Here is a 27,913-nt window from a genome sequence, read left to right as displayed (position 1 = left end):
ACATGCTATAGTTCTAATGTGGCCTTCTAATTACAATTTACTGACCTATTTTCTATCTTTTACCCACTGAAGCCCTGAAATTCTATTGTTCTACCAGAAGTTAGGCCTTGGATGAGAGGACCTATTGCCTTACCCAGTCTGTTTTACCTTTCTCTTGGTAAAGAGAGATAGCTGCTTGGCTCTGCCTTGAACCTTTTATCATGTCTGTTGGAACAGAATTTATATAATGTAACTTAGGTAGATTCCAGAGCCCATGTTATGTTGTAATTCCTGCTTGCATTCAGAAAAGTACCAAAACAAAGACTTTGAAACTCTCCAATCCCATATTTTCTCCTTATGCCTAAACTTTGTTAACTTTGATCCAAATGTAGGGTAATGTAAATTCAACATGTAAATGAATGAGTATGGCTGTGTTCCAGTAAAACTTTCTTTGAACTATGGTAGCAGGCTACAGTCTGTCATACATTTAAGCCATGAATCTCTAAAGCATTGTGTGGTGACACACTTGTCCTTTTGAGGAACAAGTTAAATACTTATTTTGCATCACACACCACAGGAAATCATTTTTGTATCTAATAAATCTATTAAAGGTTTAAACAATAAGAAAACTATAAAAATATTCTGAATGATACAAAACAAACCACAAAAGAAGAGGTTGACAAATGTGACTATGTAAGATTTAAGATCAGAAAGCACACCATAGAGCAGCCCAGGTGGCTCAGTGGTTTAGCACCGCTGGGTGGTGTGATCCTGGAGACCCGGGATCGAGTCCCATGTTGGGCTCCCTGCATGGAGCCTGCTTCTCCCTCTGCCTGTGTCTCTGCCTCTCTCTTTCTCTCTCTCTGTGTCTCATGAATAAATAAACAAAATCTTAAAAAAAAAAAAGGAAAAAAGAAAGCACACCATGAAGACAAATGACAAACTGGGGAAAAAGTTGCAATCTCTAGAACTAGCAATTGATATTGTTTCAACACACCATTAAATGGATACCTCAAAAGAAAAAGACAAAAGATATAAATTCATAAGAAAACATATATAAAGTTCAGTAAATAAGATGCTCTTTCTTACTAATTGTGAAATCTCTATATTAAAGGAAATTTTTTCCTGCCAAATTTATAAATGTGAATAATTAGTAATAATCATAATAGTATATTGGGGAATATGGGAAATAAACAATTAGAGATGGTTATAATGTCTTATATTTGTTTTATATTATTGTGCAACAGATTGCCCTACAACTTAGCTAAAAACAACAAACATTTGTTATCTCACAATTTCTGTGGGTCAGGAATCCAGTAGTGGCTTAGCTAAGATGGTTCTGCTCAGAGTTCTAATGAGGTTCTAGTTGAGCTGTCAGCAGCTGGACAGTCTGCCTCTAAGACCACTACCATGAGTGATTTGGCAGGCCTCAGTTTCCTTTCTGCCTGTTGCCCAGGGATTTCAATTCCTCTCTACCTAGGCTCCCTGAGTGTCCTTAAAACTTGGCAGCTATTTTTCCCCTGAGCAAGTGATCTAAGAGGCAGAGCTACTAAGATAAGATACTATGGTGTATTCTATAATCTAATGTCAGATATAATATATATTCACTTCTACCATATGTTTTTTGTCACACAGACTAACCTGGTGTAGTATGAGAAGGGACTACACAACAGGGTGAATACCAGTAGGCAGAGTTCCTTGAAACCACCTTGAGGGCTGACTACCACATGACTCTATTGGTACTAGGGCCTTTCTGTCAGCTGGGTTATACAGTTCTCTACATGGTGTCTGCTGTGACTGGAATACCCAGAGTGGCTTTTTTTCCTCATCTGTGGCACCTGGGGGTAGCTGGGCATCTTTCACCCCATGCGGCTAGCTTGGGCTTCCTTACAATATCACAGTCTCAAGTTAGTCATACTTCTTATATGGTAACTGGTTTCCCCCCAGAACCTGTATTCCAGGAGATGTAGTTAGAAGCTGCAAGCATTTTATGACCTAGCCTTGAACTCTTTCCATTTTCTGTTGTCAAAACATGTCACAGGACCAGCTTAGAATTCAAGGGTATGATTACCAGGAGGTGTGACTTATTGTGAAGGGCTATCTTTGGAACCTATCCCAGAAAGTTATGCTTTGGAGAGATGATGCTGGCTTATTCTAAAGCCTGTTGACGTAATATAAATTGATCTGAATCTGTATATACTTTGAAGATAAAATTAACAAGGTTTGCTATATTCTGGATATATGATACATAGGAGAAGTAGAGAGGTCAAAGATGTATCTGCAAATTTTGAGCCAAGCAATTTGAAAAATAGGGATGCCATTTACTCAGCTGGAAAGGGCTGTAAGACAACAGGTTTGGAGAGGAAAATCAGGATTGGTTAAAATACTGGGCCTCTGTATAACAATGCATATAAATATGTAGCTTACATTAAGGGTGGGGGGGTCTACAAAGAGAGATCTGAATGTAGTAAAATAGAAAAACCACCCAACATATTAATTACAATGTGTAATAATAAATAGTGTATGATTCCTCTTATGAAAAAATCAATACATATTTATTATGTGCATTATTCCACATACTTCTAACAATTTCTAACCTATCTTTCTAGGGCTATATTAAGAGTTTGTATTTTATTCCATAGGCAGTAGGAACTTTTTGAAGGCTTTTTGATCAGTGGAATGCTATGATCATAATTATACTTTGGGAAGACGAATTTAACGGTATAGAGAATGAAGGGAAACAGTGGGAGATCCCAGGACTGAACTCTATGAACACATATCAAGTTATATTTAAATTCATTGAAATAAGTCTACAGAGGTCAGAAACAATGTTGGGTTTTTTTTGTTTGTCTTTAGGGTTTTGTTTTGTTTTTCTAGCTTCTAACCTAGAGCAAACCAAAAGAAAGATGGTGGGAGATGGTGAATTTAAGAATACATGCATCATTAGTAAGTAGTTCATTATTTAAGAAAAGAGTAGTCTAGGGCAGCCTGGGTGGCTCAGCGATTTAGCGCCACCTTCAGCCCAGGGCCTGATCCTGGAGACCTGGGATTGAGTCCCATATCAGGCTCCCTGCATAGAGCCTGCTTCTCCCTCTGGTAGTGTCTCTGCCTCTCTCTTTCTCTCTCTGTGTCTCTCATGAATAAATAAAATCTTAAAAAAAAAAAAAAGAAAGAAAAGAAAAGAAAAGACTAGTCTAAATTAATAAAATGTCCTAATTACATTTTTCCCCATTAGTTTTATTACATTGAAGAGGTAACAGAAACCAGTATAGCTATAACAGGTAGTAGACCTATGGGGATCTAATTTTAGTTAACTAGTAGACAAATCATATTGAATACTACCTTACTGTCTTTGATGTTATATATTTGACCTTTTTTAAGAGTTTACCACAATTAGGGCTATTTTAAATTCATCTTCTATCTGCATACATTCTTTAAGGGCTCTATTTTCTCAGTAACAAGAGTCCTTTGAGTGGTAACAAAAAGTTCTGATCATATAGTGTATATTGTTCGAAAGATTAAAACTATCGGGAATTTCAAGAAAGATTTTTCAGAAGATACTCTAATTAATTAGTCACTGGTCCAAAGACCATACTTCCCTTTTCCCTTAAAGAGATAGATTTTGGGCTTTATTTCAAAAAATTATATAAACAAAGATAAAAGACAAGTGATCCAAAAAATGACATTTTAAAATAATTATAAACTTTTTAAGGAAGAGTTTCTGTCCCTTGAATTTTTGTTTGGGTCACATTTTCCCCCCATAGAGCAATCTGCTTCAGTGCCCATAGCCTGTAGCACAGAGGCTAGGCAGTGGTTTCAAGGGAACAGTTTGCATTGGCGTGGGACGGGCACTGTGAGACCCCCAGGGGATTTTTTTTAATGTAAATATCAAATGTATTTGGCTTGCAAGTTCCAATGGAAGGACAAAAATTTATTGTTAATTTCATGATTATATTTGTCATTGATTTTAATAACTTGCAAGATATTTGCTAAAAATGTCTTGTTTATTTCAGGGGCTACACTAAGTATGAGACCAGCCCCCATTCCGATAGAGGACCCAGAATGGAGACAAACACCTCCCCCAGTCTCTGCCACATCTGGCACCTTCCGACTACGACGAGGGAGTCGATTTACCTGGAGAAAGGAGTGCCTGGCTGTCATGGAAAGGTACATGTGTCCTTTCCCATTAGCAATCTCCCAACCTTAGCAAAGAGAGAAACTTTAGATAGATTGGGATAGTCTTCATTTCAGACAAGTAATTTGGAATCTAGGTTCTATCTCTAAGTATATTTTGGAGTATTTTAAATGCTGTATTACTGAAATAAGATGATCTTGTCATTGAGAATTCATAAAACTGGAGTTAACATCTATAAATATAACTTAATAGTGTTCTCAGTAATTTCAGAAACTTTGGAAGATTTTATTTAATTTAGATCTTTATATTGTATTTTGGAAACACTCTTCAAAGTTTTATTTTCATCAGAAATATTGAATATTTGTATAGGAGACCACTGAAATTTCACTTCTTTCAATCAGGAGCTTAGTCCCAAAGGTTACAATACATGTTTTTATTTTGATTTGGTAATTTATCTTCTAACTGTAGCACTAGTACCTGATCCATAGTAAATCCTCAGTATGTTTTAGACTAGAATTTGACCTTAGCTTCAGTTATCCTATCTGGAATGATATAAGTTAATTAAATATGATTTTAAATGTTCAGTATATTTAAGGTGGATCCTGTAGTAAAATTATTCTTTTAGTCTCCTACCTACAAGGAATGTTTATAGAATTTTTTTTAGATGGAGAGTTTTATATTCAATAAGGTAATAATTTTCCACTAGAAAAGTATTTACTTCCTAAGATTAAATATAGAAAAAAAGATATCAGGCAAAGATAAAAACAATTGAATTTTCATATTGAGATTTCTTAATAATTTAGATAATGGGAAAAATGGAATTGAATTTTTAAAACTGAGTTTAACTGGATAAAGCATTTAATAACTCAGTCAAAGACCTGAAACCTTGGTTTGGCTTTGCCATTTAACCAGCTGTGCAACTTTGTCTAGGTCACAAACTCTGAGCAGTAACTTTTTCATCTATAAAATGAAGTTTTTCAATAGCCAGTAGAGAACCATGTATGTCTCTAGGACTTTTGCCATCTCTCTTCCTGCCTCTTTCCTAATCTCCCAGCTCATAAACATCACTACCTGAAATAAAGGGAGATTGAAAATGTCAAAATTAAGGCCATGGTTTTGTTCTTGTGATTGGGCTGAAATTAAAAAGTTTGCTTAAAGTAGCCAAAATGAGACTGTAGATTATTCATTGATGTTATCATATGTTACTTTCATTGCTCTCTTTACTGTAAATTCCAGTAGAGGCCATTCATTGAGTAATGAATCCTTATATGCTTGAGCAGCTAAGTAGAAGAGGGAGACTTTTTTCATCCCAGAGTCCTGACATTTACAATCTGCTTTATTTTTCGTATCTAGAAATTTTGATTCTTTTAAAAACCTTCTTCAGAACTTCTGACATAATAGACATGAATTTAAATACTATCAAATGTAAAGATTTGCAGCATTATATATTTTCCTCTGGGTAACAGAATAAACTTTGGTATTAGTTTCTACTTGGTATAAGTTCTAATTTTGCTACTTATCCAGCCATTTAATTTTTTCATGAAGATAGCAATACACATTTTTAACATAATGTCAGTGTGAAGAAAGATTAATGTTAAAATTGATAATATTAATAATGATTGTGATATTCCTAACGTATTTTCAAAATTAAACCTTGCAATCTTTGCATTTCTTTTTATTTTTTCCCAAATCAACAAAAACTACCCACAAAATCACATTGGTCAAATTTCAGCTAAAAAGATACTGAGGGTTGCCTGGGTGGCTCAGTTGGTTAAGTGTCCAACTCTTAATCTCGACTCCGGTCTTGATCTCAGGATTGTGAGTTCAAGCCCAGCCCCACATTGGGCTACACGTTGGGCATGGAGCCTACTTTAAAAAAGAAGAAGAAGAAAAAAAAAGATATGAGCACTTACCCTGTATAAGACTCCCATTTAATCTTAATTTTCACCTTTTGACCTTAATTTTAATTAATAAGTGTCTTTAATCCAGGAATTGGTTATTGGGTTTAATTTTATCTTACTTGGCACAACCAGCAAGAATGTATATGGTTCGTTCCAGTAGCTGCAAAAATGCAAAAAGCCTTTCAAAGTATTTAATAGCAATAGATCACAGTATGATTTCATTCTGTGAAAGTGGAACTTTATATCTTCAGAACATGGAATGTAAAATTCCCTGGCCTCAGAGTAATGTGTGATGTCTTTCACTATACTGAATAGGCACATAAATATGCCTATTTACAGGCTGTAAAGCCAAGCAAAGTACTAAGCTGACTTACTGGTATAAGTCAAAAATTATTCATTCTTCATGTCATACACCAAGACAAATTTCAAATGAATTAAAAAAAGTGAATCCATATCAATAATAGAAGAAAATACAAATACCCTGGAAATGGTGAAATTTTTCCTAAGTAGGACTTAGGAAAAAAACATTTGCTGGTATGATTAACCTTAATGTGTAAAACAACTTTTAAAAGAGAGAGACCACCAAATCTGTAGGAAACTAAAGATACCAGCAGAAAAACAAATGCAAATGCCTCTTATATATAAAAGAATGTTCAGTTTAACTCACAGTAAGAGAAATTCATATTAAAATTACACTGAGACACTTCTTCTCCTATCACATTGGCAAAACTCCAAAAGTTCCATAACATTTTTTTTATTGATTGATTTCCATTGATTGGAAAAGGGCACTCTCATACATTACTTGTGGGAATGCAAAACGTAGTAATTTCCATGGATAGGAATTTGAGAGTATTGGGGATAATTACCCATGGATTTGCCCTTTGACTCAGCATTCCCACTTTTAGAAAATTATCCCAGAGACAAGCTGACAAAAGTATAAATATAGGAGCCCTGTTTACAATAATATCAAAATATTGATTACAACCTATGTGTCCAGTAGTGGGCTGGGTGAATAAATTACAGTTTACCCATATGTTGGTTCCCAGGCTCAAATAGTACAGTACTATGCAGCAGCAAAAGAAATGAATTGTCCTTTCTACAGAATGAAAATCATACGTGTCCTTCTGTACCATAACTTAAATATTTTGTAAGGCTTTTTTGCATTTTGGTAACCATCGAAATGAATACTTTTCTGTATACAGTGATCTGCACAATATAATGTTAAAAAAAACAGTGTCAAATGCAGGCTATCACTTATGTATTTATGTATTTGCTTTTAATTTGTTTTAAAATGAAGGAATATACCATAAAATAAAATGGATTACCAATAGGAGAAGGGGAGGAAGAAAAACAGATTGTGGAGGGGACAAGAACAGAACTGGACTTCTCTAAATATACCATGTTTTCACATTGTAACCATGTAAATATTTTATGTAATTATAAAACAAAATTAGATTGAAATGGAGGGGAAGATGACCCCTAAAAATAGCTAAAATGAAACAAATCTGTGAACTAAACATTCCTGAACTGTACCAAATAACTTTATAACACAGTATTTTGACTATGCTTCTTGGTGGGATACAGTTTAGGAATAAAAACTACAAAAAAATCTTACCTTGTTTTTACTAATGTTGGTAATATTATTATTCAGGTACTATTTTTATTTGTATAAATACAGATATAGGTGAGACAATCATAGTGTTACTAGGAATCAAGTTTTTCAGTGTAAACCATATAAAATCAAAATAAGTAAAACATTATTATCTTGTGTATGTGTGTGCATATAGAAATTTATCTTTAATTTATACTTTTAATAACAGCCTTATTGAGATATTCACCTAATTAAAGTGTACAATTCAGTGCTTTTTAGTGTATTTACAGTTTTGCAACCATCACCACAATCAGTTTCAGAATATTCTCTTTACCCCCCAAAACTCTTTTACCCAGTAGCAGTCACTCTTTTTTCCCATTCTCCCCCAACCCTACATAACCATTAATCTGCTTTCCCTGTATATAGATTTGCTGAGTCTGGACGTTTCTTATGAATGGAATCATAACAAACGTGGCTGTTTGTAGACTCACTTTTTTCACTTAGTATAATGTTTTCAACGTCCATCCATGTTGAAGGTTATTTCAGTATTACATTTCTTTTTTTGCCAAGTAATATTCTATTCTGTAGATATGCCATATTTAATTTATTCGTTCATCAGTTGTTGGACATTTGGGATTGTTTCCACTTTTTAGCTATTATTGATAGTACTGCCACCAATGAAATTTGTGTACTAGTGGAATTGCTGGGTCATATGGTGAAATTTGTGTACTAGTGGAATTGCTGGGTCATATGGTCAAATGTATGGTGTTTAACCTTCTGAGAAACTGCTAGACTGTTTCCAAAGCAGATGTACCATTTTACATTCCACTCAGCACTGTATGATGGTTCCAGTTCCTCACCAGCACTTGTTATCGTTGTCTTACTAGTTATAATCCTCCTTGTGTATGAAGTAGATTCTCATTGTGGTTTTGATTTTCATTTCCCTAACCAGTGATTTTGAATATTTTTTTTATATGCTTATTGGCTATTTGTATTTCATCTTTGGAGAAATGTCTTTTCAGATCATTTGCCCATTTTTTAAGTTGGGTTATTTGTCTTTATACTGAATTGTAAGTTTTCTTTATGTATTCTAGGTGCAAGTCCTTTATCAGACACATGGTTTCCAAATATTTTCTTCCACTCTGTGGGTGCTCTCTCACATTCTTGATGATGACCTTTGGCATATGCAAGCTTTTAATTTTCATGAAGTCCAATTTATTTTATTGTCTGTTATTAGTACCTTTACTTTTTACCTAAGAAAGCTGTGCCTATGGGATCCCTGGGTGGCGCAGCGGTTTAGCGCCTGCCTTTGGCTCAGGGCGCGATCCTGGAGACCTGGGATCGAATCCCACGTCAGGCTCCCGGTGCATGGAGCCTGCTTCTCCCTCTGCCTATGTCTCTGCCTCTCTCTCTCTCTCTCTGTGATTATCATAAATAAATAAAAGTAAAAAAAAAAAAAAAGAAAAGAAAGCTGTGCCTAAATCAAAGGCATAAGATTTATTTCTGTGTTTTTTCCAGGCATTTTATACTTACAACTCTTATTTAGGTCTTTGATCCATTAAAGTTAATTTTTGCATATGATGTGAGGGAGGGACCCAAAATCATTCTTTTGCTTGCTGCTATCCAGTTTTCCCAGCACTGTTGAAAGAACTATTCTTTTCCCATTGGTTAGTCTTGGTACCCTTGTCAAAAATCATTTGACTATAAATTTGAGGGAGACTCTTCAATTCTGTTCTGTTCCATTGATATTTTTACCACACTGTTACAATTACAGTTTTATTGTAAATTTTGAAATCTGGAAATACCAATTTTCCACTATCTTCTTTTTAAAGATTGTTTCAGCTATTCTAGATCCCTTGTATTTCCATATGAATTTTAGGATAAGCTTGTCAATTTCTGCTAAGAAGCCAGCTATCATTTTTATGGGTCCTAAAATCTTGAATATGAATTATAAATAATAACGTGAATTTGTTATAGTTTCCCTTGAAAAAAGGAGAGGTGTACTTTCCACCTTTACGTACTCAAAAAACCCATAGACAATGATCAACCTAGTAGAAATTAGCAGGCCTGGAGCCCAGATTGTGGTCATAAGTACCATTAACACTCCTTGGAAAAATGCCTGATTCTAGACTTGGGACAAAAATATACATGGTTAGACTAGGGATCTTGTTAAAGCAAGAAGGCCATTACAGATAGGTGTACAAAAGATACAGATGGTATCTTTTTGATACCAAAAGAACTCAGGAACTAATTTGAAGAGGCTCCCCCTGTCCAAAAATAGGGATAACTTAAGTATCAGTAATAATACCAGTGGTAATAGATTGAAGCCCAGCAAACTTATTAAAAATCCATATGTAATAATGATACTAAAAAAAATTATTGGTCACAACTAGAGAATGTTAGAGTACCAACTAAATAATTAAAAGTGGTAAAATGAAAGAACTGAGCATTTAACTTGTTTTGCCTATGAACCTTATCTATGATTAACCAAAAAGCCTTTTTTAATGAAGGATCCCAACTAATAAATGAAAAAGGAATAATATAATTAGAGTATCATCACTTTGTAAACTCCTAATGAAATAATAGATCTGACAATGATTATGAATAGCTGCTAACAAAAACAGATAACCAGGCATTATATACCTCTTGGAGGATATAAATACCACCTCCCACAGAGTATTTTTCTAACAAAATCAGAGCTGAATCAAATCAGGCCTCTAGGTCCAGTTCCAGGTTTGTAGGAAATATGGAACAAAGTTCTGTTAAACAATACTGTTGCGGGGGGAGAAGGGGCATGTGTGACTCAGTCGGTTGAGCAGGGTCCTGGGATCAAGCCCTGCCTTGGGCTCCGTGCTCCGTGGGGAGCCTGCTTTTCCCTCTCCCTCTGCCTGCTGCTCCCTCTGCTTGTGCTGTCTCTCTCTCTGTCAAATAAATAAATAAAATCTTAAAAAAAAATACTATGGGGAATTCAGGTCAACAAAATCCATGACCCTAAGAATATAATAACTGAATTTCTTCAAGTTTTTAAAAATGTATTAGCCAAATGATTCTTGATTCAGTTATGATAATGGTTGCTTATATGTAAGTGATGCTACATTTATAAAAAATAGAGTTCTTGTCTTTTGAAAATATGTACTGAAATATATAATATGATGAAATGGTATGATACCTGGGATTTACTTCAAAGTAACACAAAATGAAAAGGCAGAAGCAAGAGTGTGTGGATAAAAACCAAGAGTGGTATCTGCGGGTTGGTGGTTTCTGTAACTTGGTAATGTTTACTTGAGGGTTCGTGGCACAGATATCTCTGCTTTTGTGTGTGTGTGTGTGTGTGTGTGTGTATAGTATATGTGTGAAGAATCTAAATTTTGGGTCAAGTTGTGTGAAATTATGAGAAATGGAGACTTCATTATCACAAAAACTCAACTACACAATGTTATCTAATAATAACATTTTCTTAACAAGTAAATGAATGTCACTCTACAATACAATCGTGAACATAAGTAATTCCTGCAGTCTTGGGGTTTACAGTCAGGTTGGAAAGACAGACATTAATCAGATAATCACACAAATCAAAGTAAAATTGCAACAATAATAAATGTATGAAAGGAAAGGTTCATGGTGCTGTGAGATATTATAATAGGGGATGTAGTGAGAGTTGGTTAGGTAAAAGGAAAGAGCAAATGTTGCATGTAAAGAGGAGAGCTGTAATCATCTAGAACTGCACTAATACAGTGGTGATGGGTGGCTATTTAAATTTAAATTATTTTAAATGAAATAAAATTTAAAATTCATTTCCTCAATCACATTAGCCACATTTTAAGTGTCCAGTAGTCATGTATGGCTACTGACTATAGTTTTAGACACTATTTCTATCTAGAAAATTTAAAACGGAAGGTATCTATCATTGCAGAAAATTTATTAGATGGCTCTGATAGAGAACAACTGTATCTCATCCCCAGTAGAAAAAAATAATGGTATATTTGCCCCATAATTATTTGTTTTTGTCTCTTACTCAAAATCATAAGGCAAATACAAATATAAATGAAAAACTAGGGGTACTGGGATGCCTGGGTGGCTCAGCGGTTAAGCGCCTGCCTTTGGCCCAGGGCGTAATCCTGGAGTCCCGGTATTGAGTTCCACATGAGGCTCCCTGCATGGAGCCTGCTTCTCCCTCTGCCTGTGTCTCTGCCTCTCTCTCTCTATGTCTCTCATGAATAAATAAATAAAATATTAAAAAAAAAAACAGGGGCTGGGTGGCTTAGTGGTTGAGCATCTGCCTTTGACTCAGATCATGATCCCAGGGTCCTGGGATCCAGTCCACATCAGGGTCCCTGCAGGGAGCCTGCTTCTCTCTCTATGTCTCTGCCTCTCTCTGTGTGTGTCTCTCATGAATAAATAAATCTAAAAAAAAATAAATTAAAAATAAAACATTAAATCTGCTGAAATATTTTAGAAAATTTTCTATATGCAATGACACAGATAAATATTTCCCTCATTCCCATATCAAACTTATTTTGCTTTTGCATCCTTTCCCACATCTAGCCCTGCTTTTCAAAGTTTAAGATTTAATGATTTATTATTAAATTGGGTTTTTTCTTTAATTAGCATTTATTCATTCATTCTTTCACCTGTTTATCAAATGTATTTTTACAAGCTGCATTTGGTGGATGTATGTCTTGAGTCTCTTAATTTGTAACAGTTCCTTACACAGATATACACACTTTGTTCATGCTATTTATTTGTTGGAGACACTAAGGCATTTGTCATATGGAATATCTCACATTTAGATTTGGCCAATTATATCCTCATATGTGTCTCTTAGCATGACCTCGTATTTTCTGTAGACTGGTAGTTAGATCTGTAGTCTCATTAGATTCTGGTTTAGCTCTTTTGGTTACATAACTGTTACTTTGCTCTTCCTAGTACAGCATATAAGGAGGCACATTATATCTGGTTGACCCTTTTTTAGTAACTATAAGATAATCTTGGAATTCAGTGCTATCATCTTAATCCACTTATTAGAAAGTTCCCCATTTAGTGAATAGTTTAAGGCCAATGATTCTTAACTGCATATTAGGATCACCTGGGAGCTTTTAAAAATATCAGTGAGACATTACCCTTGACCAGCTGGGACATAGGTAGAGTTATATTTGAAAAGTTCCCAAGTGATTTTGAAGTACAGCCAGGATTGAGAATCACTGTTTTGTCATCCATTGATGATTTTTTCCCAGTTACTTTTTTGTTTTGTAACAGTTACATTCCAGTTTTTTCATTTCTTCTGCATTAATCAGCTGGAATTCCTCTATAAAGAACTTTCCCTCATCAACTCTTTAGTTACCCTGAAATGTAATCCCTCACAAACTTGGTGTGTGTGGGGGGAAGCACTATTGTATAAGCAATTATAGAACTGAGGAATAAAAGCCGTTATAATAATGGATACTTGAGTTTATGGGTTCATGATATGCAAACGGGAAAGAATCAGATTTTAACAAAATGATGACATTCTGGCTGCATTTTGATGGTTGATGAATAGGAGTTTGCCAATCAGAGAACCAGAAAAAGAATATTATAGATTAGCACAGAGTTCTTTGTGTCAGAACTTTGTGATAATGACCAATAGAGTTTTTCATTAAGAGCATCTCTACTTGATTATACAGGACTTGGCCATACTGTGCATGCTATAATTAAATAAGTACCGTACTTAATTATACCACAGTTTTGGTTTTCAGGCTTTTTCATTAAGGAAATTATACCTGATCAGATTTTTCTATTAGGTAATATTAGTGGGAGTATGGAAGATAGGCAAGAAACAGCTAATCAAGTAAGTATTTGAACACATGTACCAGATGCCTAGAACCAAGGGAAAATAAATTTAAAATAAATATAAGGTATAGTATCTGCCCTCATATCTCTTAAGGCAGTAATGACTTACATTTGAGTAGGATTTTACAGTTTGTATATAATTATTGATCTTATTGACAGTTCTTCTGTATGCCATTTGACCTTATTTATCTTCAAAATTTTGTACTTTATATATTTTACTATTTATAGTTTATATATAAGAACCTCAGAGAAAGGAAGTGACCATGTACACATGGACTTGAACGTGTAAATGGATTGGGAGAGGGATAAGTGGAGGCCAAGTAGGAGGCTGTCCGAGTAATCTATGTATAAATGATTAGGGCCCCAACTATAATATCAAAGCAAAGAGAAATAAAGTGGGTAGAAGGTAATAGGTATCAGAAAAAATATGAAGAAAAGAACAACCTAACCTAGATACAAATAGAATATAGTGATGACAAAGCAGGAAATGTAAAAGAGAACTTAACACTGGTGATATTCATAGAGCATTCCTCTGGGACACAGTATCTTATACCATTAGAAAATAGTTTGACTTTGGGCAGATCATTCAACATCTCTTAACCCCAATTACAAACAATATTTATAAAAAGAAGAGTTAAGTATTATGATCTAGTAAAAAGCAGATGGGCTTCAGAGTCATACAGACTTACTGTTTAGTCCCAGCTTCATTTTTTTTTTTTTTAAGATTTTATTTATTCATGAGAGACACAGAAAGAGAGCTAGGCTCCCTGCAGGGAGCCTGATGCAGGACTCAATCCCAGGGCCCAGGGATCAAGTCCCGAGCCAAAGGCAGATGCTCAATCACTGAGTCACTCAGGCATCCCCTCAGCTTCATCTTAATGTTAATCCTTGGGAATTTCAGTTTTCTGTAAAATGGAGATGTTATTATGAAAAGCATTGCATGAGATCACATATGTAGAGCACACAGTAGAATGCCATCCTCATAGCCAGTGGTGAGCCAGTGTTCGTTTTCCATTAAAGTTCGTTCCACTTAGAGCTTTGACTGTGAACTCTTTTCAAGGTGTTAGGAGATCTCACTGTCTTTGGAAATGGAAATTTAAGAGGTATCATTATATAGGTACAGTTAAAGCCACAAGTATGAATAAACCCTGGTCGAATCCACCTCTTGCATTTTTGCTTATACTGTTTCTGCATTTTTGCAGCTAAATATGGCTAGAGAAAAATTTTGAACCCTGTGGACCCATCTCATTTTAAATTCATGACCATGAACCTCAAGTGGGCCTTTAATTCTGCCAGACAATCATACTATACCCACCTGGATCAGTCTTTGCCGGTCTCCTAAACAATTATTTCACACTTTGTTCTCTCTGTGAGCTCCCATCCTCATTCTCATGTTGATGTGCTTCTTGTTTAAATGAAGAGAGTGAAGTGCTCAGTGAAGTCCATAAACATGTATAGGTTTGAAATTTTCCATAATTAAAAAGATGTTGTTATAATTGTTTAAAGAGGACCTGACGATTTAAATGGATAAAATAGAATTAGATAATTGACTAATATTTATTCATTCAGTTATTTGTTTATATAGCATCTGCTCTGTGCTAGCAGTGAGGTAGGCTTACCTCCAGTAGCTTACATATTCACAAGGGCAGAAAATATCATGTGTACTGTATGTCAGAAATAGCTGCATGTGCAAATAATGTAATGTCAGACATTCAAATGTGGATTTTTTTTTTCCCAGCAAACTTAACCATCCTTTTGTTCATTCATCAAAGTGCTTACTAGGTATAAGGCAGAGTGCTGGTGATAGAGAAAGGGACACTTTCAGGTGTCAGGAGTAGAGGGATGATGAACCTAGTTGACTTGCAATGTCTTTAGAGTTTATGGTCAGAAGTGTTGGAGGCTTATGGCCTAGGAGCAAGGCTTCTAATGTACTCTCCTTTTTTCCTTTCATTTACCCCTTCAGCTATTTGAGCAGGGTATTCTTGGAATATCCTGTGGAAATAAGTGTGGCTGTGGAGTGGAAGGATATGACCAGGACACAAAAGTGTGAGACCTGACTATGTACCCATTCTGGCCTCATGGGAGAAAGATAAAAAGAACACTTAAAAAAAAAAAAAAACACACTTCAAATATAGGTTTTAAAGCCCAATTAAGCAAGATAGAAAGAGAAACAACAACTTGGAAAAGACTTTAATAGATACAGGAATACATGCAAGACTACCTAGCTGTGACAGGTAGAAGTAATAGTGTATAGTGGTTGAGAGCAGTAGTTTAGAAGCTAGATTTGTGTATATAGGGTACTTACTGCTGTTAATTCTCATCAAAGTAGCTAAATGATGAATCTGTGTCTGGGCATGTCCAGGAAAATGGAGGCAAAATGAATACCTCTGTGTGTGTTTATAATTAAAACTATGTATGTTTTATTTTTTTATGAAAACAGTATACTTGTACTATGTTTTTTGTTCCTCTTAATTCTTTCCATGTTCATCTTCAGTGAGCAATATAAAACAAAATCATTACTAAAGCTCAGAACCCTCTGAAATTATAAGGAAAACATTTTTTTGTGTGTAATATTTGTCAGTCTCCAAAACAACTTATAAAAACAAACCCAAATATTTTCCCCAACAGGCAAAGAATCAGTATTAAAAATTTTAGCTTGGGAATATCTCTTCACCCAAAATTTAGACATCTAAAAACAGCTTCTTAGGATAAAAGTACCTCTTCATGAACAAAAATAGCATCACAACCACAATAGTATAACAAACCAAAATTAAATCATAGCTCTAAATTTGGTGTCACTGCTATTAACCTGACATGTTATACAGTCTGAATATATAATCTGAATTAGAGACATGGGTCTAGTACACAAATACACTTTATATAAGTGTGTTATACATCTTAGTAGAATCAGCATAGAAGAGACAAATCAGTTTGTACAGTGTGTTTCTAGAATGTTGCTTGAGGCTTCTGTAATTTAATTCGCTTGTATTTACTGCATTTTGGAACTCTTCCCAGGACAGTTTATTAGTACTTGGATTTTGGTTTCAGTCTCTTTCCTTTCTCCTTTTTACTTTTAATTTTTTCAGTGAATACTTGGACTGTGAAGGTTAAGAAGACCAATAGTTCCAGAAACTAAATTCTATATTTAACTGCAGACTGGGTGTGGCTCAGACAACTGCAGTGCAAGCTTGCTAGTGTTTTGCCAGTCATCAAAACCCTGACCTGCAGGGAACATTCCTTTTCCTAGTCTTCTGACTTTGAAATCTGCTGAATTATGATGATATGATGATACATAGTATACACTTTGTGTGTAATTAAAGACAAAAGAGTCACATAGGTTCATACTTGAAGTGGCTCTGGAAAGTCTGTTTCTTCTGTGTTCTTTTATAGTAATCTCCAAATGATAGTAACCCATCCTCATTTCATGGTGCCACTTCCCATCATTTTTTTATTACTTTTAATTACCGCTGTGTGATTTAAAAAATTTTTACACGAGAAGTCTTTAGTTCAGCTCACATTTCATGAAGCCATATTTTCTTTTAATGTTCTTTTCTTGTTTTGCATTAGATAGTATAGTTATTAGTATAGTATAGCTTAGACTTTCTTGTTTACCATAAAAAAATGAAATACTGCTTATTTTCCTAGTAACATTTTCCCCTCTTTAAAAAAAAAAAACACCTCTTTTTTTTTTTTTTAAGATTTTATTTATTTATTCATGAGAGACAGAGAGAGAGGGAGAGACAGGAGGGAGAGGCAGAGGGAGAACCAGGCTCCATGCAGGGAGCCTGACTTGGGACTCGATCCCGGGTCTCTGGGATCAGGCACTAGGCTGAAGGCAGTGCTAAACCGCTGAGCCACCCAGGCTGCCCCAAAAACCTCTATCTCTTGAACAGAATCCTATTACTTTGTAAAATGGAAAAATAATCACCTTTTTATTCCTTAGCAGTATCCTGTGTTATTTTGTGTAGTGTTCCAATATTATTTTGTATCATTCATACTATACAGAAGTCCATGGAGTAAGAGACACTACTCATTTCAGTAAGATATACCCAGCCAGAAAAAAAATTGGGGCAGAAACGCTAATAATGCTTTCTTAATACTCCTCTTTTAAGAGATTGAAACCTAACTAGATGTTTCTTTGAATGACAGCTTATATGAACAATAAAGGGACTAATTTGCCTTCGTTGTACACAAATATATAAATTGCATCTACTGAGCACTGATTTAGTTTTAAGCAGCACTTAAGCTAAAAACTTTTCCTTTGATTTTATTTACCTATGTTTGGTCACTATTTCTGCAAAGAATAAGGAAGAAACCCTAAAAATCATCCAGTTCAAATAGTTTACTTTTAGACCAAGAACCTATAGTTAATTAATTAAGAGGTTAATTAATTTAATTAAATCCACAGAAGAAATGAGATTAAGTTGCTTATTTTGAATCTATAGTCATGTGAACCATAGAATATGATTTCTAAAAAGTATATTCGTTGAACTTCTCAACCCCTTTGTTTGTTTGTTTATTTACTTAAGTAATCTCTGCACCAAACTTGGGGCTCAAATTCACAATCCTGAGATCAAGAGCCGCATGCTCTTCCAGTGGAACCAGCCAGGCGCCTCTCAGCCCTTTCTATCCTCTTTAATTGATAAACATTTATTGAGTGTCTACTGTATGTTAACTCCATGTCAAGAATTGGGATGCAAAGATAAGTAAAAGCCCCCTTACTGCATTTCACTGAATTTCTTTTTGTCTGTGCTGCTTTATTCATCTCTTATTTCTCTCATGGCCTGTAAGTCTTCCTTTTTCCCCTCCCTTACACTTTCCATTCTTTAAGCACACCTTCTACCATCATACTTCTGTTCTTAGCTGCTTCTTAGTTGATCATAATGTGAACTGACATATATGCTTTAATATTTCCTACACTTATTGAATAAAGTATTATGCTCCTATTTCATTTAAAAAGCAAATTGGTCAGGGCGCCTAGGTGGCTCAGTCAGTTAAACATCCGACTTTTGAATTTGGCTTAGGTCATGATCTCAGGGTTGGGGGATGGAGCCCCACCTCAGACTCTGTGCTCAGCATGGAGTCTGCTTATTTTTCTCTCTCTGCTACTCCCCCCACACTAGCTCTCTTTCTAAAATAAACAAAATAAAATCTTTAAAAACATTGGTTATTATATTTTTCAAAAAGTTGGTGAATGTTATATAATTTTCAAGGACCTTTCAAGTTCTCAAATTGTATTGCTCTATGATTTTAATTCCTTATTTTATGTGGAGCCTTTGTTCTTTCTTAGACCCAGTCACTTTTGATAGGAAAATACTGCCCATCCTAGAATTAAGTCTTTGGAAAATAATTGCTGCTTAGCATAACAACACGAATAGACTAACTTCAAAGAACAAAATCATTTCCATGATAACTAAGTTCTGTCAGAAGACCAGTTATCTGCATTTTATGTATATCCACATGATCTATCTCAGTACAGTACCTTGGGGTGCCTGGAGGATGGCTGAGTAGGTTGAGCGTCAGACTCCTGATTTCAGCTCAGGTGATGATCTCAGGGTTGTAAGATTGAGCCCTAGGTGGGGCTTCATGCTCAGTGGGAGCCTGCTTGAAATTCTTTGTCTCTCTCTCTCTTCCTCTCCCTCTGCCCCTCCCCTGGCTCATGCACATGCAAGCTCTCTCTCTCAAATAAATGAATAAATATATTTTTAGAAAACCTATCTCTATACATTGCTTGGCAATCAACTTGTATTTTGATCTCTTGATTTTTCTTTTATTTAAAGATTTTATTTATTCATGAGAGAGAGAGAGAGAGGCAGAGACACAGGCAGAGAGAGGAGCAGGCTCCATGCAGGAGCCTGACGTGGGACTCAATCCCAGGTCTCCAGGATCACACCCTGGACTGAAGGTGGCGCTAAACCACTGAGCCACCGGGGCTGCCCTAATCTCTCAATTTCTATGTTCATATATTAAAGTAATGAAATACCTTAAGGAGGGACACCTTGGGTGGCTCAGTGGTTGAGCATCTATCTGCCTTTGGCTCAGGGCATAATCCTGGGGTTCTGGGATTGAATCTCGCATCAGGCTCCCCCACAGGGAGCCTGCTTTTCACTCTGCCTATGTCTCTGCCTCTCTCTGTGTGTCTCTCATTAATAAATAAAATCTTAAAAAAAAAAAAAAGAAAGAAAGAAAGAAATACCTTTAAGGGTACTGCAGTCTGAAAGTGCAAAGAGATAACTCTTCTACCTCTTATGAGTTTAGGTAGTGAGAATTACTTCCTTCTTCCTGATAAAATGAGAAAACGAAAATGTTCTCACTGCTTAGAAGAAATTTGCTTCTCTCATTTTTCATTTTATCTCTAAAGTACTTCCTTCAAGTACTTTACAATTGCGAAGAAACTTATATCTCATTTTCTTCTTTGTCATGTTGCTGCTGAATTAAGTGGACTAACTGAAGAGAATATCATCTTCACATCTAGGACCAAAGAATTCATGTGTCTGACCAACATAGTAATTTTGTTTGGATAGGAAATTCAGAAAATTTTTTCTTTAAACTTCTTCATGTGTAATGATGATAGCTTTTTAGGAAGTGGCTGAGTCCGTGATGATCAGTCTATTACGTGGAATGTCATGATAGAATGTAGCCTATGTAAATTCAAATAAAAATGTAAGTAAAATATTGTTAAGCAATAAAAGAAAAATTGCACTATTATAATAATGTAAAAAAATCAAATGTACAAAGATAAAAATTGGAAGAGATAATAAAACTTCTCAATAAATGATTTCCCCTAAATGTTAGTTTGTAAATTTTTATAACACTTTTTATCTTTTTGTTTGTTTCTGATAAATACAGGGTTAAAAATACAGATATTTGAATTAGTAAGATTGGAGTTCCAGTTCTGGCTGTCTTACTCACTAGCTATATATCCTCAGGGAATTCTTTGTTATAAAATGACTATAATAATCATACCTATCTTATAGGAGTGCTGTCATTTAATATTAAATGACAGTGCATTTAAAGTACAAAGCATGGTACAGGAGACACATGTAGGAGTTTAATATATGCCTCCTACTACAAAAGACTCAGTACGGAAATAACAAACAAATAAGAACTTTCAAAAAGAATTTTGAATGTCTTCAAATGGAATTTTCTGAAGTTATTTTTCGTATTTATAAGCTTCAGCCAATAAAAGTCTATTTAGCATTTTTTTACTCTAAAGAAAGCCATTCATCATCTATGTGCCAAGCACTATAACGAGTGAGTGCTAAAATATATTTAAACATCTTTAAAGATAGGGTGTTACCCCAGTAGGCCTCATTTTATTGGGGGAATCAGGCAAAAAAAAAACCACACAGAAGAGATAGGTACCAAGTGCAGTAGGACAGAGGAGAGTAGCAACATTGAAGTGACACTCAAGCAGGGTCCTGTAAAAGGAGTATGATTTGGATGGGTTGGGAAGAAGAAGAAAAGCATTCTTGGCGAAGATACAGAGACGTGAAAAATTGAGTAACTGGAGTGTATGGTCAGGCAGGCAGAAAACGAGGCTGGAAGTGGGTTGCATCAAGATTGCGGGAAACCTTTGAATTGCCACAGTTGCAACATTTGTCTCTCTCAAAACAGTCATATTAACATCCATGCCAAAGTATGCTGGTTCTAATGATTGTTGATTGGGGGGGAGGGGTGGTTGTGATTTCTTAATCCATTTTCTAGGTTGTTGGTCACATTTTCCTCCCACATATAAAGCATCACTAGTAGATTTTTTCTGACAGGGACCCAAATTATTTTGGGGATCGCAGCAAATTTTGGATCTAATGTTTGTGAAACATTCTAGGAATTAAAAAATTGAAACTATTTTGAAGTATCTTCTCAGCCTTCCTTTTTTAAACATAGGGCCTAAATCATATGCCCTTTTCTCTGTGTTCAAGGAAATATGTTGAAATTCCAGCCATTCAATTTTTAATTTTTTTATTTTTATTTTTTAAATATTTTATTTATTTATTCATAGAGACAGAGAGAGAGAGGCAGAGACACAGGCAGAGGGAGAAGCAGGCATCATACAGAGAGCCTGATGTGGGACTTGATCCAGGGTCTCCAGGATCACGCCCTGGGCTGCAGGCAGCGCTAAACCGCTGTGCCACCGGGGCTGCCCCCATTCAATTTTTTTAAAGAAATCTTTTGACCTGTTTTCCCCCTGCTGACTTGCATTATAAAAGTGGATTATCATAAAATTATAAAATCCAATTTTTCTACTGACTTCTGTTATAGAAGAAAATTTGGGCCATATCTTCACCAGAATGAATTATTTCACTGTCCATTAAGTAAATTTTACCCGGTACTTCAGTAATGAAGTTTTTGTGTTCCTGCAGGCTCAGGTTTTGTTATATTTAGTTGGCTCCTAGGCTAGCACAGTGCTATGCCTGAAATCTAACATCAGTAAGTGTTGCTTGAACTTGATTGAATATGTAAGAAAACTGTACAACTTTAACATAATTAGAAAATGTTATGCTCCTGTGTCCCCAGTGAGACATATTAGGCTCAAAGTAGAGGATAGAATGATACAATATTTCCTAATTTTGTTAAAGTTGTAAGTCCTTCAATTCAGTTCAGTTCAATGATGAATAATAATTTGAGGGATCCCTGGGTGGCGCAGCGGTTTAGCGCCTGCCTTTGGCCCAGGGCGCGATCATGGAGACCTGGGATCGAATCCCACATCGGGCTTCCGGCGCATGGAGCCTGCTTCTCCCTCTGCCTGTGTCTCTGCCTCTCTCTCTCTCTCTCTCTCTCTCTCTGTGACTATCATAAAAAAAAAATAATAATAATAATAATAATAATTTGATGATTTAAAGTGATCCAATCGAAATGACTCAAAAACAGCAGAAAAATGACTTTCCAGTGCCTCGATGTCATTTTTCCTTAGCCTGATCATTGTGCCACTCCCCCCCCCACACACACACACACAAACCACTTTGTGGGAATAGAGTTGAGTCCTATAAAATCGAATGTTTGTTCTGGTCTGTAATGTATGAGGACCTAAAATATATGTACTCTGCCCTCCCTTAGGTTGTCTTGCCATCGCTGCAACCCCTGGCAAGCTGGTTTTCGTTCCCTCACTTCTGATGTCATTGCTGTTGTAGGATGGAAAATGCTGCAAGAAAACACTATAAATTTTGGAATTAATGGATGCTGGAAGTTGAATTTTAAAAAGAGTTCAACCTCTTTCATACTTCTTATGGAATGACTCGGGTAGAACATAATGAACTACACCTCCTGTATCTCTGCAAATAGAAGGAAGTTCTTAACATTTATATAAGACAGCAGGAGCCTGGACATGACCTCATTTCAATCCATTAGACTATTTGAGGAAAAAAACAACAAAACTTTCCCACTTATTGACAGGTAAAGTTATCCCAATCCATTTCTCATAGCCAGTAAAAAGATGAACTGTCCTTAAATGCATTTTAAAATTGGCAAATTATGCTTCCTGGTTCCTTTTTGGTCAAACAGAAATAGCTGAAAGAAATTATCACAATGTTTTTGAGGCAGATTAAAAACTCTCCTCATCCTCCTATAGATTTGCCAGTAGTTTCATTTTGTACAAACAACAGACCCCTCATTTCTCTAGTCCCTTGACCAGTTAAACAGGACAAAGACCCCATCCCATGTTCCTTATTCTGCTCTATGGCCACAGTTTACAAAGAAATGAAGTATAGTTTGGGAAATACTGGTGTTTTGTGTACTGAATCGCCAATGAAGATATGATTCATCCCAGAAGGAGAATTATAAGCATCATATTATAAACATTAATATTGACAGAGACCAATTTATAGACTAACTGAAAAATCTTCACAGAAAACTAGTGAGCATTTTCTTTTTTAAACTCAACAAATAGTTATTGAGGTTCTATTTAGTACCACTCATTGTAATAGACACTGGCAGATACAATAATTAAGACAGATGTGGTTCTGACCCATGTAATAGTGCATTAGGAAATTATTATTGATAGACTGAACATTCACAGCATTTACCAAGGTTTACATAGGTGTTTGATGTTTTGGTAGAATATGAACTTAGTAGATATAAATATTGTTTCTGTTTTAGTTGCCTTTTGGTTAAGGATGTGTAATTACAGTAATAGAAAGTATTTAAGAATGGTCTTTATACTTTTAAAACCTGTGTACCATAAAAATCCCAATCATAATAGTACATCATCCAGATACTATATTTTATTGGTTCCTACTTTGATATGTCATGCACCAAAGGTTAGACTAACAGATAGTTCTAACCATTTTGAGACTGTCCTATAATTATCATCATTATAGGAATAGAAACTATAATTTGTCACCAAAACCTCTTCGTTAGAATATAACTATACCCCAGATTTGCTCTGTAGTATTACCGTGAAGGAATTTAACTTGTATACAGTTGGTATTGTAACCTTTCAGCTCTGACAACATCGATGTAAGTAGCATGTTCTTTGTCAGGTGTTAACAGAATTAATTTGGCTTTTTAAAAGGCAATTAGAGTCATTTATCCTGAGTAGTTTGATTTGACTCTCAGTAAAAACAGCAGCAAACCTATGACACAGAAAGTAAAAGGTTGGGCAGCCCAGGTGGCTCAGCGGCTTAGCGCCACCTTCAGCCCCGGGCGTGATCCTGCAGACCTGGGATCGAGTCCCACGTCAGGCTCCCTGCATGGGGCCTGCTTCTCCCTCTGCCTGTTTCTCTGCCCCTCTCTCTCTCTCTCTGTGTCTCTCATTAATAAATAAATAAAACCTTTTAAAAAAGAAAAAAAAAAAGAAAGTAAAAGGTTAAGTTTTAGAGGAACTAGTAAGTACCTCTAAGTACAAGGTATTGTATTTTTCCCTCTTCAGGGAGGTAGGAGGATAATCCCCAACCTCTGATTCTCTATAAAGAATTTTGTCTTTGGCTGGTTTGCTATTTGTTGAGACCTGGGAGGACAAGTTCTCCATTTAGACACAGACTTTCCTTTTAGCAGGAAGTAATTATTTTTGCAGAAGAATAGTATCAATCATAGGGGGAAAATGTGCAGGATTTTATCAATCCTGTTCTGTTGATCTCCACTTTATAGTAAATATTGGGAGGTGCCTGGATGGCTTAGTCGAAGAGTGTGCAACTCTTGATCTTGGGATCATGAGTTTGAGCCCTACATTGAGTGGATAGATTACTTAAAAATAAATAAACTTTAAAAAAATAAATAGTTGGTCGGTAGTGTCAGACTGGTGAGTAGATCAGTTTATAATCAGTACTTTATATTTAAAAATAGGCTCCCTGCCTTAGGACAGCTTGTACACCAGGTGTAAGAAATTTCATCAGATCACCTTACAATTCTCTTTTATAACATACTTCTTACAAGCAGAGGCTGATCAAACAGGGAGAGGAGGCCATGGCTGCTACCCAGTCAGAAGGAAAGCAGATGCAGCAAGGGGCACACCAGCTTCAATGCCTTGACTTCCCTGCCTTCAGTGCCTCTGAGTGTGTGATCTGGTAGAAAGAAGTAGGTCACTCTCCAAGGTACCACAGTTTCCCCTGATATGAACTTCCTGTAATTATTACTCATATCTGGTAGTTTTATTAGGAAAGTAGGAAATCCATGAATGAGCAAAGCCAAACACTGCCCTCATGAGCATGTTATTAAAATAAATATTAAAATAGAGGGTTGAACAAACATTTAATGAATTCCGTGGCATGCGGTGAAGAGACAGGTTTCAAGAGAAATACTGTTTCTCAGTTGTTTTTAAGGTAGGTAGAATTTGTCAGTTTTACTGGTTTTGCCTGCCAACTCCAGAAAATTGTCTCCATTATTTTTATGGTCTTCATAGAAAGACTTATGACTAAAAGGTAATCCATACTAGAAGGAAAACCAGCTCTACAGTTGTCATGTAGTAATAAAACTCACACTAAATCTCCACCATGGGAGAACTTTGCGTAGGGCTGCATGTTCCTGGACAAGTAATAAGCCTGTTGTTTCTAAGGCTAGTGATAGGATAGAGCATGCTAAAAAAAACTCAGCTCCTAAATTCAGTATTATGATTGTAACCTGTTTATCATTAAATAGCAAGTTACAGTTAGCATGCTGCAGGTAACTAAAACATTTGGGAGATGAAAATTATATGTCTGGGCACATTTCATACATGGTATCCATAATTCTCTTATATATGGATTTTTCTTTTTTAAGCAAGTGAAGAAAGGAATCTTACCATCTTGAGATAAGAACTTGGAAAGCTTTTGCGTGTGTGCTAGTATCTGAGGAGGTACTACTAACTCTTCTATGTTAGATTAACTACACCATATACATAGAATTTAAATGTGTATTGATGTTGTATTTTGAGGGGCAAGTCCCACAGTTTATTTAATTCTCCTCTGCCCAAGAAAAAAGGTAGTTCAGTCTTGTGGTTGTTTCCAGAGCAGTTAAATTTCCTTTCCCAGGAGGAAAAAGCCCCTAAGTGAGATATATAGCTGTGGTCCTGCGGCTATCCTGGGTTTCTTACTGGTGCTGTCACATCTTTGCTTCTGGAGCGCTTGTAAAATTTACAAGAGTTTGGTCTAGATGATTCATTGCTACAGAAATTTGCATCTTAAAGGGAGTCTGAAACAATACCAAGTCTTAACGGAATGATGACCATTCTTTGAGGACTTCAAGCCAATGAACTGAGTCAGGAGACCTGAGGTCTAGGTCGTGTGATCTTGAATAAGTCAAGTCTCCTCTCTGGCTCCTTATTCGTAAAGTTCATACCCTTATCTGCAAAATAGAGTGACTTGGTAATACTCACTTTCAGCTTAAAGTACTTTGATTCTTTGTCGGGATCTACTCTGTCATATATCTAAATCCATATGTAGGGAGTTATGTTATGGGAGTCTCTTGCATTTATGAATTAAGATTCCAAAATTTAACTTATCATATCTGAATTCTTTAATTTGTTCATAGGTTAACACTGATTTTTCCACTTTAAAGTATTCTCTTTTCACAGGCTTTTCTATTCTGAAATTTTAACAAGCTGCAAAGCCATGAAAACTTAGAACTTCTTCTGTAATAGAACTCATTTATATTTTAGCTTTTCCTTATAGTCATGGGAGCCTTCCAAAAGGCTGATTTGGAGAGAACTCTTGTTTATTTTAAGTCTGTAGAATTCAAAATGAACTCTTATTTATAAAAAATATATTAGTATAGAACATCTTTTGTTTGTTGTACTATAGTGTGTTTGCAAAGCAAACATTCAAAGTGTAAGTTTGTTTGTTGCCGAAAGGCATTAAGATAAACCAAGAAAATTATTTTAAAATAATTTTATGCAATTTAATTTTGTTCATGCTTTGAGACATCAACCTTTATTTTCAAATAATGGTTTTTTAAATTACAAAATTAGCACATGCTTATATAAAATACGGAGAAATGGAAGGAAATATAAAGATGAAAACCTAACCACCATTTAGAGATAATCATTAATATTTTGTTGCTGTATTTTTCAGTCACTTTTCTGTTATGTATCTATCTTTTCAAAGAAGGTTATGCCAGATATGTAGTTTTATATTTAATATCATTCATATGCTCTTTGAAAACATGATTTTTAATGACTAAATCTATTTTAAGAATATATAAAATTTATTACCCATTCCCTGCAGCTGGACATTTAGGTTGGCAACTGTATCTTTATCTAATTCAGGTCCTGACTTCATAACTGGCTATGTTGACAGTTTGTAGATAGATACAAGAATGGTGAAAGAGAGAAGAGTATTTTGAAAAGCAGTTATAAAATTAATGACAGTTTTTTTGTAATATCACATAAGTCTATTTGGGGTAACATTTTTTATTAGAAAATTGATAGTTACACATTGTAAACTGTTTAGAAAACAGTTTATTGAAAAGAAAATATTTCCGTTCATGAATAACACTGAAAATATATGGATACACTTACTTTTAGTGTACCTATCTGTATCTAGATATATATTTTTTAACATAATTACAAGAAGGTGCATATGGTTTTATAACCTTTTTTTCCAACATTTCCCCTGTCATTAAGTACTCTTTGAAAATGTGATTTTTTTTAATGGCTCTTTTCTTCTTCAGATAATTTATTTAACTATTATTACTTTGCTAGACATTTAAATCTTCCCAGTTTTTTCTGTTAAATAGAACTGACATGACCACATTTTGTCTTAAGAATTAATGATACCATATCACCACCTCCCTCCAAAAAGCTGAATTTATCCACATCACTAACAGTGGCCTTGAGCATATACTGCTCCTGTCACCAGATCCTGCCTTCTGTGCATATTGTAATCATCTTTTTGGAGAGAGAAAATCACTTTGTTTTGCCTATTTAATAGGTGAAAAGCAATGTTTTATTTTGTCTACATTTAAACTTCTCTGATGACTACCAAGGTTAAACATTTTTACATGTTTAGTAATCATTCATATTTGTAGTTAATTTTTTTCTTGTGCCATTTTTCTGTTGTGTATCCATGTTTT

The 27,913-nt window shown here is 35.3% G+C and overlaps 1 protein-coding gene across 17 annotated transcripts in view; it reads left to right on the top strand.

Annotated features, from left to right (window-relative positions):
• Nucleotides 1–27,913, top strand: part of HMBOX1 (homeobox containing 1) — a 191,070-nt gene that overhangs the window by 133,588 nt on the left and 29,569 nt on the right. For all 17 annotated transcript variants that reach the window (XM_077868685.1, XM_077868684.1, XM_077868683.1 and 14 more), the window contains one exon: nucleotides 3,993–4,146. In XM_077868685.1, coding sequence (XP_077724811.1) covers nucleotides 3,993–4,146 — 154 coding nt within the window. The remainder of the gene's footprint in view (nucleotides 1–3,992; nucleotides 4,147–27,913) is intronic.

Source organism: Canis aureus, chromosome 24 (assembly GCF_053574225.1).
Source record: "Canis aureus isolate CA01 chromosome 24, VMU_Caureus_v.1.0, whole genome shotgun sequence".
NCBI classification, from domain to species: Eukaryota; Metazoa; Chordata; class Mammalia; order Carnivora; family Canidae; genus Canis; species Canis aureus.
The sequence above is the reverse complement of the archived record's forward strand: the minus strand, read 5'-3'. Positions and strand labels throughout refer to the sequence as shown.